Here is a 16161-nt window from a genome sequence, read left to right on the forward strand (position 1 = left end):
TAGATGCTAAGTCAGAACTGACCTCGTAATGGTCGACGTCTCCGAGGGCGGGGCTCCAGGTAACGTTCAGCTCTGATGTTCCTGTGTTTTTGACTGACAGATTCCTCACAGATGCAGGAACTGAAAAACAAAACCGTCGGTGAGAAACCACACCACCGCCGGTCCCGTTCCCCTCCTGGAACTCCAACTCACGAGTTCGTCCGTGGGTGGAGATGCTGCTGACGTAGCTGCCGCTCCATGTTTCCACAGTGACGGTGTAGAGTCGCCCAGGAGTCAGAAACGAGAAGGCGCACTCGTTGTGTCCGGTGGGGACGCTCTGGTTCTGCAGGACGGTGTGGTTGTAGCTGATCAGAACCACGTAGCGGTCCAGATCTCCTGCTGCGTGATGCCAGTACACCTGCAGACAGCGCAGGAGTTAAAACACCTGTCTGCTAACAGGAACACCGGAGGGTTTACACTGCAGACAGCTGCAGGTCTGCTGGCTGCTGAGTAACGTTCCTGCTTCACTGCAACAGTTAATCAGTTACAAATGTAGCTTTAATGCAATATTACAATCAGTTAGAATGTTGCAGATTCATTGTAACTTTTCACCCAGTTTAAAATATTGCAATGTTACCTTCCTAAATTAATGGCATAATACTTTTTTTTTTTACTAAAAGTTGTTTGTTTTAACTAAGACATCTTTTCTCTATTCATTTATGTTTACCAAACATTTACCACTTTTGGGAAAAAGTTTTTTTTGTTTTATTGTCTCACCTTCAGGTAGTCGTCTCTTCCAGCGTGAACGGCGTTTGGGTTTCCCGCCGTTGCTGGTTCTGTAAGATGAACAGAACAAATCCAGATTGGTATAGTAAAGAAAACAAAAGAAAAAAACAATAACAAACATGTGAAAACATCCAGGAAAGTCTCACGTGTTCGAGCCTGGACCACAGTGGTGTTCTCCAGTCCGAAACTCCTGGTTATTATGATGACTGAATACAGGTGTCCGGCCTCCAGCGAGTTAAAAGAGCACTCAGGCGGCGAGGAGCTGGACACGGACAGGATGTGGACGGTCCGCTTCCTGTCCTCCAGCTGGACCAGGTAGCTGTCCACAACGCCATCTGCAGGAAGCCACGAGACATACAGAGCGTCCGACCTGCCGCCGTTGGCAACAGTCACTTTGGAGACGGCGGCTGGCGCTGAGAAATGACATCAAATAGGAAAAGATTGTCAACAAAACTCAATAATGTTCCAGAATCCAAAGGATCAAATGTAATAAACAATTCATTTTATGTATGTTGGATATCTCAGATGGCGGATTATTTTCTCCGATGAGAACCCAGTAAATATCTATCCATCCATCCATTTTCTGGTGCCTATCTCCAGCTGCGTTCTGGGCGGGAGGCGGGGTTCACCTGGACAGGTCGCCAGTCTGTCGCAGGGCAACATAGAGAGACAAACAACCATGCACACACACACTCACACCTAAGGAGAATTTGGAAAGACCAATTAACCTGACAGTCATGTTTTTGGAGAACCGGAGAACCTGGAGAGAACCCACGCATGGACAGGGAGAACATGCAAAGACCCCGGGCCGGGAATCGAACCCAGGACCTTCTTGCTGCAAGGCAACAGTGCTACCCACTGTGCCACTGAGCAGCCCAGTAAACATCTAAGAAACATCAAAATACTCAAAAACAAACTGGCAAGAGAATATAAGCTCAACTTGTCAATTGTAGTTATTCCATAAATATTTTATTATATCTGCATATTTAAGTAACACATTAGAAAATTCTACACAAAAAAGTTTTTAAATTCGCATGAGATTGTTTTCGATTTTTCCAAGAAAGAGTCAATGAGGAAAAGGAAAGATGAAGAGTATGAAGGCGTCAAAAATCTAATCAAAAATATTTGGAAAAACAAAAAGTCTGAAGCCTTAAAAGGTAAAGTAAATTTATTTAATAAATGTCCTCATAAAAATCATAAGACTCATCGGTCCTCACAAAACACAAACACAAGTACACACACAAATTTCCTGCGAAGAAAATTTATTGTATAGACACAATTTTATCCGCCTATTGTCAAAACATTGACGTGCGTGCGTGCGTGCGTGCGTGCGTGCGTGTGTGTGTCCTGGGAGTGTCTTTGTCCTTGTGGAACATTCCAAGCTTTCTTTTTTAGGCATGTCGGACATTGTTTTAAGCAGCGCCTGATATTATCACATTCTTTGCAAGAACTGTGACCCGGCACACAAATCACACACACAAAAAAAAACAAAAACAAACAAAAAAACAAAGCTCAATCCTGAACTTAAAAAAAAAAAAAAAACATTTAAGGAGATGATGCAGTTTTGCTGTTTGGCCTCCACTGTGGCTCCTAACTTTGAACAACATAAATGCTAAATAACAAATAAATATTTTAAGATGTAAAGGTTCCAAAAACAGTGTATAAAAACAAAAATAAAATAGAATAATTTATATTTATGTTAAATTACAGCCCTATTTCCCTATAAAATCCATTCAATTTTTTGTTTTAAATTATTATTTCCAATTTAACTTGATTTCTTTAAGCGTAATAATAAATGTATATAAACATATATTTTCTAAGCAGCAGATTCTTAGAAAGTATATAAGGTAGCCTTAAAATGGAACTACAATAATTTACTTTATTTAAACAGATATTTCTTTTTAAAAAGTCTACTGGAAAAAAGTCATTTTTTAAGTTTTGTTCATTAAAATTTATATACATTTATTATGATTGTGGTGATTAAAAAATTTATTTTTCTCTTCCTGGTCTTATTCTGAATATTTTGTAATTGAAATAAAATGCAAAATATAAGAACATTGTAAAAAAAAACTAAAAATGTAATATGTTTCTTTAAACATATAGATAATGGAGATCTGTATAAGTGTTTTATTAGTGAATATTCAAATTCAATTTAAATAAAAAAATACTTTGTTGTTCCCAAAGAGAACTGTATCACTCTTTAAACGCTTTAAAGTAATTTCTGACAAAGAATTCTTAAAAATTCTTATCAAAAATGCAATTTCTGATAAACTATCCTAAAAACTAAATTAAAATTGTGGTAATTCTTATAGTAAAGTTTTATTTTCAGAACAGTCGCGCTTCGGTCACATCTTGAACATTCCTGCTCTGTTGATTGTTTGGGTCGAAAGCTCGCTGAGGTTTCCTGTTTTGGCCGCTGATTGTGTTCGTTGGGAAAAAAGCTGGATGGGGATATTGTATCTACACAATAAGATCCCAACTGACTGCCAACCAAACATGGTTACATAAGCCACTGTGTGTTTGTTTGTCATTATCTGAACAATAAGTTTCCCTGTGCAGAAAACAGTCTATGCTTTTTATTCAAGCACACCAAACTGTATAAAGCCGCATAAACTCACCTGTTCGAGCCTCCAGACTGACTGGTTTAGACTGCAGCTCCCCGCTGATAGTGGTAGCCTGCAGCCTGTAGAGGGCGCCAGGTGTCAAACCGGTCAGAACCAGAGAGCTAGAACCAGCTGGAACGGTGTGGTTCTGGACAACAACACTGCAGGACCAGGAGAGTGGAGTATGATGAGAAACTCACATGTTTTCAGAAAACAAAATGGTTTCAATGTATTTAACTGGGATTTAATGTGGTTAACAGAAATTAGTGCATTTTTATTGGATAAAAATGATTCACGGTTTTTGATGTTTTCTACAAATAAAGATCAGAAATATTTAGCACAATTAGTGTTCTCTCATTATAGAACATTTAAATTACAATGTCAAAATTTAACTGGTGTTTGAGGGTCTTTCAAGGGCAGTTAAGTTGGCACTTTACCATTAGCTTACACTTAATACAGTGTTGGTAAAGTGCTATAGCATTAGCCTTTGCTGATTAGCATTTTTGTATAGCACTTTTGCATTAGGTTCTGCTAAATAACGTGTTGCCTTAGTGCTTTGCTGTTAATGGAACTAATATTTATGATTAGTGTTTTTGTGACAGCACAACTAACAAAGCTACCTGTTCCCACCTGGGTTTATTTTTTTTAATTTTGAAAATTATTTATTTTTCTTCCATTTCACAATCTTATGCTAATGTGTGTCAATTTCTGAGGCAAAATCCCAAGAAAATACGCCAGAGTTTGTGGTTGTAGTGTAATAAATGTCACAACCAAAAATCTTAGAAAGCAAAGTTTACTCCTGATTACGTACCCATTTTGCAGCAGAGTCAGGTTGTACGAGTCCACGTCTCCTGGTGGTTTCTGCCAGGTCACCTGAAGGCTGTCGACTCCCAACTTGCTCAGGTTGATTTTATCCAGCTCCATCGGAGCTGAAGCACCACGAACATTCATGTCAGCAAAACTACAACTTCATTTGTTTAATCGCCTCAATAAAACAGGATCGTTGACACACCTGTCCTTCCCTCCACTGATACTGATGCGGTCAGATTCCCGCTCCTCGTTGTCACGGTGATGACGTACCGCCGTCCAGGTGTGAGCACGTTGAAAGTGCACTCCCTCATGTTCGGCTCCACCCGGCGCGTGTCCACGATAGTGTCACCTGGAAAATGGCAGTGATTATACAAAAAAACCATCCAAGCTCTGAAAAGCATTCATCTAGCTCTAGCAGGGATTTACCATGGCGAATGGTGAGGAAGTAGTCGTCCCGTGACCCAGAAGGGGCGTGGCTCCACATGGCGCTGAGCAACGTCTCATCCGAGTGGCGAATGTGGAGATCTGCCACCGGAGCAGGAGCTGCAGAAGAGTTTAACCCACATTAATTAAAGATAAACACATTGATGATGTTTGCAAAAACAATATTTTGCAACGAAACACTGGTTCAAATAAAGTCGTCCAACTGTTTTACAGTTGAAATGTTTTTTTAAGAATAACACTTGGAAATTGTGTGTTGTTGGACAACATTATCAACGATACAAACACCGACTATAAAGTCTGAAAAAAAAGCAAATCATAAAAATAAGCTAAAAGGCTTTAGTTGTGCCCCACCAGGCTTAAAATACTCTGGGGGAAACCCTGAACATGCAAATCTATTATTTTCAGATATAATGAAATTCTGGGTGCTTGAATCCAAAGCAAGAAAAACTTTAACTTCCACACATTATTTAGAAAATATTTTGTAACAGACGGAGGAAAAAAATAAAGAAAAACAATGTATGACAGCAATCAAAAAGAGTTTTTGTGCATCAGTAATGAGTTCAAACAAACAACAAATACAAACCAGCTTTAAAAAAAAAACACCGATAAAGATCAAGTGATCAGAATATTTATTGTGTAGGACGGTTGCCTCAAAGGCCAAAATTGCTATTGTTGATGATGTCCACAGAAATCAGATATTTTTCAGAAAATTTTGACTTAAATTTCCAGATTATGACTTTTGATCTCAGAAGATTTAAGCAGAATTGTGAGAAATAAAAAGAATTATGAGAAAAAAAGAGAATTTTGAGAAAAATGTAAGAATTCTAAGATTAAAATATATATTTTTTCTTCAGTGACCCTAATTCTCTCCCATACAATTGTCATGAGTATTTGTCTTATTACTTTTTACTGCCTGTTCCACATAAATAAGTAAAGTTAAAGTCTAACCCGTTAGCCCGTCACAGCTGCTCTCGGCCGCCAGTCCTCCGCTCTGCACTCTCAGCGTGGCTCGATACCGCCTGCCAGGCGTCAGTTGTGTCCCTGGAAAGCTAAAGTTCACCGCATCCCGGCCCAGTGCGGTGTCATTCAGCTGCTGCGCGCCATCAAACAGGAAAACCCTGTAGTTCTCCCAGCGGCCAGCGGGGGGCACCCACGTTAGCAGAAGGCCGCCGGCGGAAGGAGACAGCTGGAGGCGTGACGCCGCCGCCGGAGCTGAAGGTCGAACAGAAGCAGGATGAATATGAAGAAGGACAAAAAAAAAAAAAAAACATAAGGAGTTTGGCTTCGTTTTTTTTCTCACCTGTCCTGACGGTGAGTTTTGATTGGTTCGTCAGAGAGCCGCTGACTGACATCACTTCCACCTGAAAGGCCGAGCCGGGGGTCAACTGGTAGGCAGCGACCTCGGTGACGTTTCCAGGCTGAGTCGTTTCCTGGACTATCCTGTCGTTGTCAAAGAAAGTGACGACCACGGCGTCCACATCGCCTTCTGGATGTTGCCACGACAACAAGAGGCTGGTGCCGTTGTTTTCCGTGGAGACGTTGGAAATGGCGGCGGGCGCTGGTGAGGGAACGCAGCATTAAAACCTTGTTTTTCATCAGCGTCGCTCCGTTTCTGCTCGCGTTACCTGTCCGAGCCTCGACCATCCTGCTGCTCTGCAGGCCGCCGGCCTCCGTCACCACGGTAACGACGTACAGGCGCCCCGGCGTCAGGCCGCTGAGCGTGTGCCGCGTCGTCGTGCTTCCTAAAGTCTCATTCTTCAGCAGATCTGGAGTTACAAAAAGTCATATGAGCCTCAAGCTGCTTGTTTATTGGATAATATTTGGTTTTAACGTTTTCTGGTTGAGACGCACAACTCAGTTTTCTTCTGTGTGGTTTATTGTACAAACATTCCAGTTTATTCCCATAACGTTATAGTTTTAGCTGGGCAATGTGGCTTAAAAATACATCTAACATTGTTTTTATTCCAAGTATGGGTTGAATCTTTTTTTTTTTGGCTCACTTTCTTTTCTAAAAAATAACAAAAAATATTTTTAAAAAGCTGCTTTTTTTCTATCATCCCTTCAGGGAGTATCAGAGAACTTTAGATTACTAACGAGTTTCAATAGAAGCAAAACACAAAATTATATTTTATAAGAAACTATCTTTGTGTTTTTCTCTTCAAAATAGACTCAATTGTTTAAATGATTGTTTTTATTGTTCAAAGCCCTGAGACTGAAAATAATTAGATTCAAATTTTTGTGTATACATATACATATTTTTGTGTTGGAGTTCTTATAAAATTTCATATTTATTCTGCTAATATAACTTTATTTCCCTATTAATTCAACTTTATTTTTGTATGATTATATTCTTGAAATATTCTGACTCTATTCTCGTAATTAAACAAAACATCGTAGCTTGGCGCTGATATTCAGTCGTAGAGTTGACCTGAAATTAAAGATTAAATGAATAGAAATGCAAAATGCTTGTGAAACAAGATGGCCGCCGTGGGCACTAACATCACTCTGAACTATATAACCCTTAGGAATGCACTGCTGGAAAAAAATCCTGTTTAATCAAAAATGTTATCTTTGAAAATCATAAATTAGATTAATTTATCAAATTGATTTATAGTGCAGACAAATAAAAAATTAACTTTCTAAACTGAATCATGAACTTACCGGACTGATTGGAGCCCTGGGCTTTTTCCCGCAGCTGAAGCCTGAAGCGCTGTGTCCTGCCTGGGCCGGCCTGCCAGGAAAGGCCCAGGCTGCTGCAGGTCCTGGAGGTCACAGCCAGGCCGACCACCGCTGACGGTCCTGATGCAACAAAACACATTTAAATCAGCTTTTACAGTGCACACACACCTCAGATGTAAAGATACAACTACAAAAACCTGGAGAAGCAGAGATGAGATGATAAGATAGGCGCAAACACACATCCATCAGTCCTCAGAGACAGAACTGGTGGGAAAACAAACCAGAACTCTGAAATGGGTCGAGATGGATGGATGGACGGACAGATGAGTGGACAGCAGTAAATGTTCTTCAGTAAATTAAGCTGAATTTCCATCACCACATTTTTAATTGTCATAATGAACCTTCCCTTTAATGGATCTGAACATTTAAAGGGGCGTCCATAATGTTTTCATAATGTTTTTGTGGTCAAACCATCAAGACTTTCAAGAGTTCAGAAACTAAAACAAGCTTCTAAAGGTCAGCTGAGCCTCCAGAGATAAGGCCACTCCAGCAGGACGGGCCGACTGTTTGCAGGTTACCGTCGGGACTCAACTGGACGCTGCAACGCCCCGTTTCCTCCAAACGCAACACGCACACAGCCTCACACCCTTTCCCACAGAACAAAGAAACAATGGAGGCAGGAAATGGCTGAACCCAGAGCTCTGCCCACCATGGAAATACACACCGAGGGTCCAACTTCTGTTCTGGACGCCCGCCAGCATGCTAACATGCACACACACACACACACACACACACACACACACACACACACACACGCATGCTAACATGCAGCGCTGGAGCTCTATCACTCTGCCTCAGCAGGGCTGCGGTTCCTGTAGCTAATCACAGAGCAGCAGAGAGAGGAAGCTTCATGATATTAACTCTGAGACATGCAGGGCGGAGGGTTTGTTAACTTCTAACTGTTAAAATACACTGTTCATTTGTTTCTGTACTTATATTCAACTAAAGATGGAAACAATCAACTTTTTTTAATGGTTTATTATGTTAAAATTAGTTCCAATTTTCAGTGTTGTAGTTTGGCCTCCATCCATCAGAGGGCGCAGCTGGTAATCCTTAAGGAGCCAGTTGATACAGAAACAAAGATGGCAGAGCGATACCAGAACAGGAGAGCGAAACGGTCCAAACAGAATCCAGTCTGAGATGAAAAATGTACTTAACGTGGTTCTGTTAAGAAATATAAACACAACAAACTCTTTAAGGTTTAGACTCATGATGGAGGAGCGTCAATTTCTCAACTACACAGGAAAGGATGTACAACGGTGTTCTAGACCATGACCAATAAAAAAACAAGTACATTTCTGTCAAAAAGTGCAGAAGTTAATCTCAGCAAATTCCATCAAATTATTGACTTTGAAAGTTACATTTCCAAGTTTTTTCTAGAAAATTTCTGAAATTAATCTCAAATTTGTCGGAACGTTTTTCAAGCAATTTTTTTGACTTTTCAAACTAAAAAATGAACAAGTTTTTTCTAGAGACTAAACTCAAAATTTCAGAATTTCTTCTTTCAAATTTTTGACATTTTTATTTTTTGCAGAAAACATCTAGGAATCTCAAAATTTATGTCTCTAAAATTTCTTACTCTAAAATTTGAAAGTTCTTTCTAGAAAACTTTTTAGATTAATGAAAAATTTCTGCTAATTTTTGACTTTTCTCTCAATGAAGAGAGAATTTTTTAGATTGACCTCAATATTTCAAATTTTCAAATTTTTGACTTTTCAAACTCAACAATTGCGATTTATTTTTTAGAAAATGTGACTAATCTCAAAATTTTGTTTTTTGACAGAAATTTACCTGTCCATTTTCTATTAAGTTGAGACAGTTGTACAGCAGATAGACTTCGCCACCCTACAAAAGGATCCACCAAATAATAATGGAAAGTTGAGTGGAAGGAAAAGCTGTGGTGGATAATTGCAGCCTGAAGAAAATTACAAATCAAAGGCTATTTTAGGCAATTCAAATTAGCTTTTTCCCCCAATATCTGGCTCTTTCACAGAAGTCTGAACGATTTAATTCAAATCTTTCCATTTACTAGATTCCTTCGTTTTGTTCTGAAGCCTCTTCACTCGGTGGCTTCATAAATCATATCAGTTGGAGACATGTGAAGAGAATACCATGACCTTTAAACAGCGGATATGTAATCAGGCTAGGAGGTTGTCAACATTATGAATGTAGTCCCAGTGAAGGAAATGCCTCTGCAGGCAACAGCTTAAATATGCAGAAGGAGAGCAGAAAACGGCTCCTAATAGTCGGAGATGTAATTAAAAGTTTTGCATAAAGTCAGAATAACAATAATGTGAAATTATATTTTCTTTCAATCTGTGTCTGCATTGATTTAAATATGATAACATTTGTCCAAAATGTGTTTATTAACTGTAAATTTGCATACATGGAAGGAGAAAGAGAAATCTATCTTTTATCAATTCTGAACTAAATAAAATTGAATAAGCGTTATTAATGTTTGAGCCTCAGATTGTTGGATTCTCAAATAAAAATTTAAGACTAAAACTGGAAAATATTTTGAATATACAAAATAAATAATTAAAACCATAAATAAAATGAATTAGGAAGACTCTTGAAACAAAATTGTCCTTCAAAAAAAGGAGCCAGTTGAGACCAAAACGCCAAACTGAACATTTTTAGCATCCATTTTCGGTAGAAAGAGAAAAACAATAAATCGTGCAAAAGGAAATTATTTAAATTATGGTGCGATTAATCAAATCTGAGCTTCAGTTTCTGTAACTCACTGGTGTGCAGCGTGGCATTGGTCGACTCATCGTCCGTCTGCGATCGGACTTGCAGCAGGTATGCGGCTCCAGGCTCCAGGTGATCCAACACGCAGGTAAAAAGCTCTGTTTCGTTCCCCTGAAGTTCGCGCTCTGGGACTCTGCGACACTCAGAGGCGTCTGCGCCGACGTCCGGCGACGCCACGGAGAAGGAGCAGTTCAGTCCAGCGGTAGTCAGAGTGAGAGAAATGGAGTTCGGACCGGACGCCGATCCAGACACAGAGATGCTGCAGGGAGCAGAGGCTGCAGGATGCTCTGTGGGAGCTGCACTGCTCACAACCTGCAGCAGCACACAGAGCACTTTAACAAGCTTTCAGGACAATTATGACCTTAACTTTACACTTACACACAATATAAATAACATGTACTAGAGTTTGTTTTTCTCACGTAAAATTCAAGCATTTAAAGTTTTCAAACTTTTCTGATAGATAAAAATAATATAAAAGAACTGAAAAGAAGAGTTTAAATTCATAATTTTATGATATTGTATGTTTGTTTGTTTTAAACTGTAAGAGTTTTTATTTGTTTTTACCTATTTTCTGTACAGCACTTTGTATCAACTGTGGTTGTTTTAAAGTGCTTTATAAATAAGGTTGGTATGGTAAGGTATATTTATTACTGTTATTAAAAATATCTTGACAAATGATCTACATCCTACAGCAGGGACAAAATAAATTAAAATGGGACAATATTGTATGTTTTAAAATGTCTCACAGAATAAGATCTTTATTGATCTTCAACAGGAAATTATTTATTTGTTGACAAACTACTACATCCAAAGTGTTAAATTTTAATACATACAAATAAGTGATATAATAAGTTAAATAAATAGTAAACCCAAATAAATGAATAAATAAAGGCTAAAAACTTTTAGCGTCTTATATCAAAAATAATTTTTCTTTCTGGTGTTTATATTATAAAGCATAAACTTTGTTTTAACTAAGTTTAAACATTTTATTAGTTATTTTTAATAAAGGACAGATTACAGCTGCAACAATTAATCCCAATGTATTTATTATTTGAATAATTGTCATCTAATTTTAATCGTTTGATCACTAATTGGAGCAATCAGACCCAATAAAAGTCAATTCCCTGATCAATAACAGGATGATTCACTGATCAGAAACAAAATCTCATATTGAGTCTGAAAAAATGTAACTTTTAGCTCCATGTGTCAAAGATTATTTCTTTTTCTGATGTTTTCTGTGATCAATTCCTGAAAAAAAAAAATATTTTTAAGTTTAGATATTTTATTAGTGTTTTTAATAATGAACAAATTAATTGTGATTAATTGATTATTGAAATAATCATCAATTAATTTTAATTGATTAATCATTAATAAATAAATAAAATAATAAAACAGAGTGCAAAAATAAGCACAATATTTTAAAAAGTGTCAGTTTTGGCTTCACCTGGTTCTGAAAAAAAAGTTTTGTTTTTTAGAAGCTCAATGGTTTTGTTTCAAACTTCTAAAACAAAAAATACAAAAGAAAAACTGGATTCAGGAAGGAGAAATGCTGGAGCTAAACAGGAGAAACCAGTGAAATCTCTGCAGACATGAGGTATGAGAACCTGTTTGGGAAGCAGGAAAAAGCAAACTTTTACAGTGTGCTTTCAAGTCTGCAGGGGACAGGTGTCCGACTACGACAAACGGCTCCGAAGGCGGAGCGGCGCTTTGATGCCATTGTTCTGAGAAACTTTCAGGAGGAGACTTAAATCGAGTCTGGAGAGAATCTGAAGGTCAAATTCTTCCTCACGGTTTCCAGACGTTGCTCTAATCTAAACATCTGATGATGATCAGGAAAATATTATGACAGCAGCATCTCTGCATCCTGGAACCTCAACTATTAAACCCTTTTGTCCTCAAACCAGAGATGGTTACAAGTCATTTTGTCCTAGTCCAAGTTAAATTTCAAGTCTCCATTGACTATTTTCTAACCCGTTCTCCAACATCTAGGCCAGCTCTCACTCTGCGTCACCTAGAGCTGAAATCTGTCCAAAATTATGACATAAACATTGAATAATTATGTTTAAATAGATTTATTTTTATTAAGTTACATTTTAATCATTCAACATTTAATTAATCATCACAAAAACTGCTAGAGGTTGATTAATATTATTTTGAAAACTTTTCCAATGTAGTATTTCTTTCATTACATAAGTATAAATATATATTTATGCTCAAAGAAAGAAAAATAGAAAGAAACTACTATTGCTGAATTTCTGCTGTATTAATTAAGTTGTCGTCATTATCAAGCTAACGCTAACAAATTGCACGAGCATCTCATAATAATCCACCAACATCTCTGGCTGATAATCCAGCTCATTGTTTCAGTGAAACAGTTTTTAACTTCAGATCAGATCAAAACTGGGACTCGAGTCTCTGACCATGAGTCCAAGTCAAGTCTCAAGTTTTTAGGTCTGAAGTTTTATTTTTAGTTTGACTTGAGACTCAAATTTTCACAAGTTGCCAAATTTGAAAAACTGTAATCAATATCTATCAAAACATCTTAATAAGATGTGCATTTTTTCATCCATTTGTTTTATTATTTTACTTCCATTTCAGAACAATTAAGCAAGTACTTGAATTTTATAGCTATTTATATTTTTTCTGTCTATTGTTTTCTTGAGTTTCTATACTTAGTTTGATCATTTCTATAAGTGACCTGCTTCAAAGCACTTTGTTAGTTTGTATGTGAAGTGTTCTGCTCAATTATTGATAAATTGATTGATTTGCTGGAAAAAATGTGGAGGTTCCACCTCAAAGGTTAAAAGACTTAAAGATCTTTAAAAAGATGCCAGCTTCAATTTATGGATATTGTTTTTGTTTAAACAGGAGAAAATCATTAAACATAAAACTTTCAAAATATTAATAAAAAATACTAAATACACTGCTCAAAAAAAATAAAGGGAACACTCTAATAACACATCCTAGATCAGAATGAATGAAATAAATATGAAAATAATTTCCACCTCTTGTCTATTCCATTTGCACAACAGCAGGTGATATTGATTGTCAATCAGTGTTGCTTTCTAAGTGCACAGTTTGATTTCACAGAAGTTTGATTTACTTGGAGTTATATTGTGTTGAGTGTTCCCTTTATTTTTTTGAGCAGTATATTTGTTCAAAGAAAGGAGAAAAGGGGAAAGTAGAAAAAGGAGGCGAAAAGGAAAAAATAAAAATCAGGAAAAGATAAAAGGGAAAATAAAAAGAATAAAGTCAAGAAAGAAAAGAGGAAGAAAGAAAAAAGGAATAGAAAAAGAAAGAAGGGAGAAAGAAGAGAAACAAGATGAAAAGGAAAAATAAAAAAAGGATTAAAAGTGAAAACAAGAAGAAAAAAAAGAGGGAAAGAGAATAAAGTGAAAAAAGGACAAATCCTGTCCAAAGTGAAAAACATGTCTAACATCTGAACATGATGCATAAATTGGGATAAATTAAAGTTTCTTCCTTTGCGGAGCATCAAGCAACTTGTTGCAACAGATAATCAATTGCAGTTATTTAAAGATGGCCGCTCGCCGCCATCAGGTTTTGGGTCGAGCGGCCGCCTGTTGGTTGGCAGATAACGAAGTTCAGGGAGTTCAGAGACGACAGCGGAGCGTTCAGCACAGAGACGGGAAGAGAAGGAAGTGATCCAGAGGAAAATCAAGCTGGATAACAGAATACCGAATGCCAAACTGGTGCAGCTTCAATCTGCAGAATCAGGCAACAACTTCAACTCCTCTGGAAGAAAGAGGATTCATTTGTAGCAAAACTTCAAAACATGAAAAGAGAAACTTAATGGACATTTGCTAACAGGATGTTTCCTGTTTGCAGTTTTAAATAAAGAAATGAGCTACAAGGAGTATAATATTGTATTATTGTTATCACAATGAATCCTAAATCTAGTTTCCGTCAGAGCAGCAAATAGCTATAAACTCAAAAATATCATTTAATGCAGTGACTGTTTGCAGGTTAGAGATTAAAAAAGCTCATTCTTCATCTAACTAGGTCATCATATAAATTGTTTCAGAAGTTATTGCGATAAACGACAATATTGTTGTTTTGAGACAATTTTAAGTAATAATAGCACAACAAAGCAAGACAGCATTCTCAAAGATCAATAAACTTTACCTTCTAATGAACATTTAACACTGGAATGTTAAGACCTTTTAAACATGCAGAATAAATAAACAAAATAACAAATAAAATGAATTATAAAGTGTCTGTAAACAAAATTAACCTTTATAAAAGAAGCCAGAGTGAAAATCTTTATCATCCAGTTTTGTGTGGAAAAAGAAAAACAATAAATTATGTAAATGGAAATTATTGAGTTTGTTTTAATTTATCATGCGATTAATTGATTAACTCATTAGTGTATTAGGAAACATGTCATTGATATGTTGGATTTCAAATAACTGTGTTTTTAATAGGCTGCATGTGTGTTTGCATCATTTCATAAACAGCAAAGAAGTTTTAAATTATCTTCATCGTTATAAAAACCCCAAAATATGATAAAACACAAACTTTAGTTTCCTCTAAAACTTTCCTGAAATATTTCCCACTAATGAGTTAAATTCTGATTCAGACATCAGACTTTGTGATTTGAAGCATTTTAATGGGGCCATTTTTGGTCTTTTTATTAGAAAAGGAAGATGTTTTATTTCCATTTACTTGTCAAGTTGATGCTTTGGTGCAAATAACAGATTTTATGACCCAGAATAAAAGAATAAAAGCCAGAAAGCGCCTTTCAAACAAAGTTTCTAAACAAGAAAACGCAATCTCAAATGTTTTCTTCTAAAGACGTGATCAGATGTAATGAAACATTATTTCTCTCAGAGTTTTTAGCCAAGATAAGAAAAGGAAAATAAGTGACTCATCTTTATCTTCTACCTAGGAGAGATTTTTTACTTTGAGAAAGTTGAGAAAAACCCTCTTTGAATTCAATCAGAGGTAAAAGGAATAGCAGCAATAGAAACTGGTTCTACTTTAGCCCGTCTTGTAAAATTTGACACATTTTCCCCTAAATCAGCAGAAAGAATTGGGTAAAATGTGGGCCTGGTTGTCTGGACTGACCTGGAGCAGCAGCAGCGAGGCGAACCCCAGGCAGCAGGAGAAACTTCCAGCTTTACATTTCAGCATTTTGATCGTCCTTCAGATCCGCAGCCGGAGCATGCACCACCATAATCCTGAGGTCCGAGAGTTTTAAAGACCGATACTCCCTCCGTTTGCCGTCTTCGCTGGAAACAAGCACAAAGTGTCCTGCGAAACAAAGTAATTCCTTATTTCGAGTTAATTGTGCAAAGGGAAACTTTTGGTGTCCATCCTGGGCTCAGAGCTCCTCAGACTGGACCTTTTCCTCTCAGCAGCGGTACGCCTCGCTCTTCCTGTCTGTCTGTCTGTCCAAGGTGTCGACGCTCCGACTCTAACGGACTTCCTCACTCTGAGTCGCTGCAAAGGCTACACTCCAGACTAATAATAGGTCCTGCTGCCACCGCCGCGGCGCACCTAGCTGCTCCAACAACAGAGGTAGAGGATAAAAATAGAGCGACGGATAAAAATGGCCATTTCTAGAGAATAAAATTAGAACATTTATTCCTACTTTATGTAGAAACAATTAACCATCAGATGCTCATAAATGGAGCATCATTACTCAGCATTTTGAAAGTTTAAGACAGAAAAGATTGCAAGAACAATTCTATATAAATATAAGGTTTAACATATAATTCACAATTCACTGATACTTCATATTAGAAGCATAAGGATCAACACATGAGACTAAGACTGAACAATTCATCAATTATTGAAATGATCATCAACTAATTTGGTGATTGTTTAATTATGATTGATCTCATTAATCATGATTATTAAAATACTTAACTAATTTAGTAATCACAAGTAATTTATGAATAGATTGATTATGATTCATCAGATTAATCATGATTACTGAAATATTGTAAACCAATTTAGTAATCGATAAATAATGATTAATCCGATTGCCATTATTGGAATAATCGCCAACTATTAATTGTTATCTAGA

The 16161-nt window shown here is 37.1% G+C and overlaps 1 protein-coding gene across 1 annotated transcript in view; it reads right to left on the reverse strand.

Annotated features, from left to right (window-relative positions):
* Nucleotides 1-16161, reverse strand: part of ptprb (protein tyrosine phosphatase receptor type b) — a 37850-nt gene that overhangs the window by 16231 nt on the left and 5458 nt on the right. The window contains exons 2-15 of the mRNA XM_055021993.1: nucleotides 15198-15633; nucleotides 10106-10424; nucleotides 7284-7421; nucleotides 6248-6388; nucleotides 5923-6180; nucleotides 5571-5834; nucleotides 4605-4721; nucleotides 4381-4527; nucleotides 4180-4297; nucleotides 3384-3529; nucleotides 912-1178; nucleotides 757-815; nucleotides 193-397; nucleotides 23-120 (exon numbers count right to left, since the gene is read on the reverse strand). Of these exons, the coding sequence (XP_054877968.1) occupies nucleotides 23-120; nucleotides 193-397; nucleotides 757-815; nucleotides 912-1178; nucleotides 3384-3529; nucleotides 4180-4297; nucleotides 4381-4527; nucleotides 4605-4721; nucleotides 5571-5834; nucleotides 5923-6180; nucleotides 6248-6388; nucleotides 7284-7421; nucleotides 10106-10424; nucleotides 15198-15263 (2343 nt within the window). The 5' untranslated portion in view covers nucleotides 15264-15633. The remainder of the gene's footprint in view (nucleotides 1-22; nucleotides 121-192; nucleotides 398-756; nucleotides 816-911; nucleotides 1179-3383; nucleotides 3530-4179; nucleotides 4298-4380; nucleotides 4528-4604; nucleotides 4722-5570; nucleotides 5835-5922; nucleotides 6181-6247; nucleotides 6389-7283; nucleotides 7422-10105; nucleotides 10425-15197; nucleotides 15634-16161) is intronic.

The sequence above is a fragment of the Poeciliopsis prolifica genome, unplaced genomic scaffold (genome assembly GCF_027474105.1).
Source record: "Poeciliopsis prolifica strain line A6 unplaced genomic scaffold, Auburn_PproV2 SCAFFOLD081, whole genome shotgun sequence".
In the NCBI taxonomy this organism is placed as follows: Eukaryota; Metazoa; Chordata; class Actinopteri; order Cyprinodontiformes; family Poeciliidae; genus Poeciliopsis; species Poeciliopsis prolifica.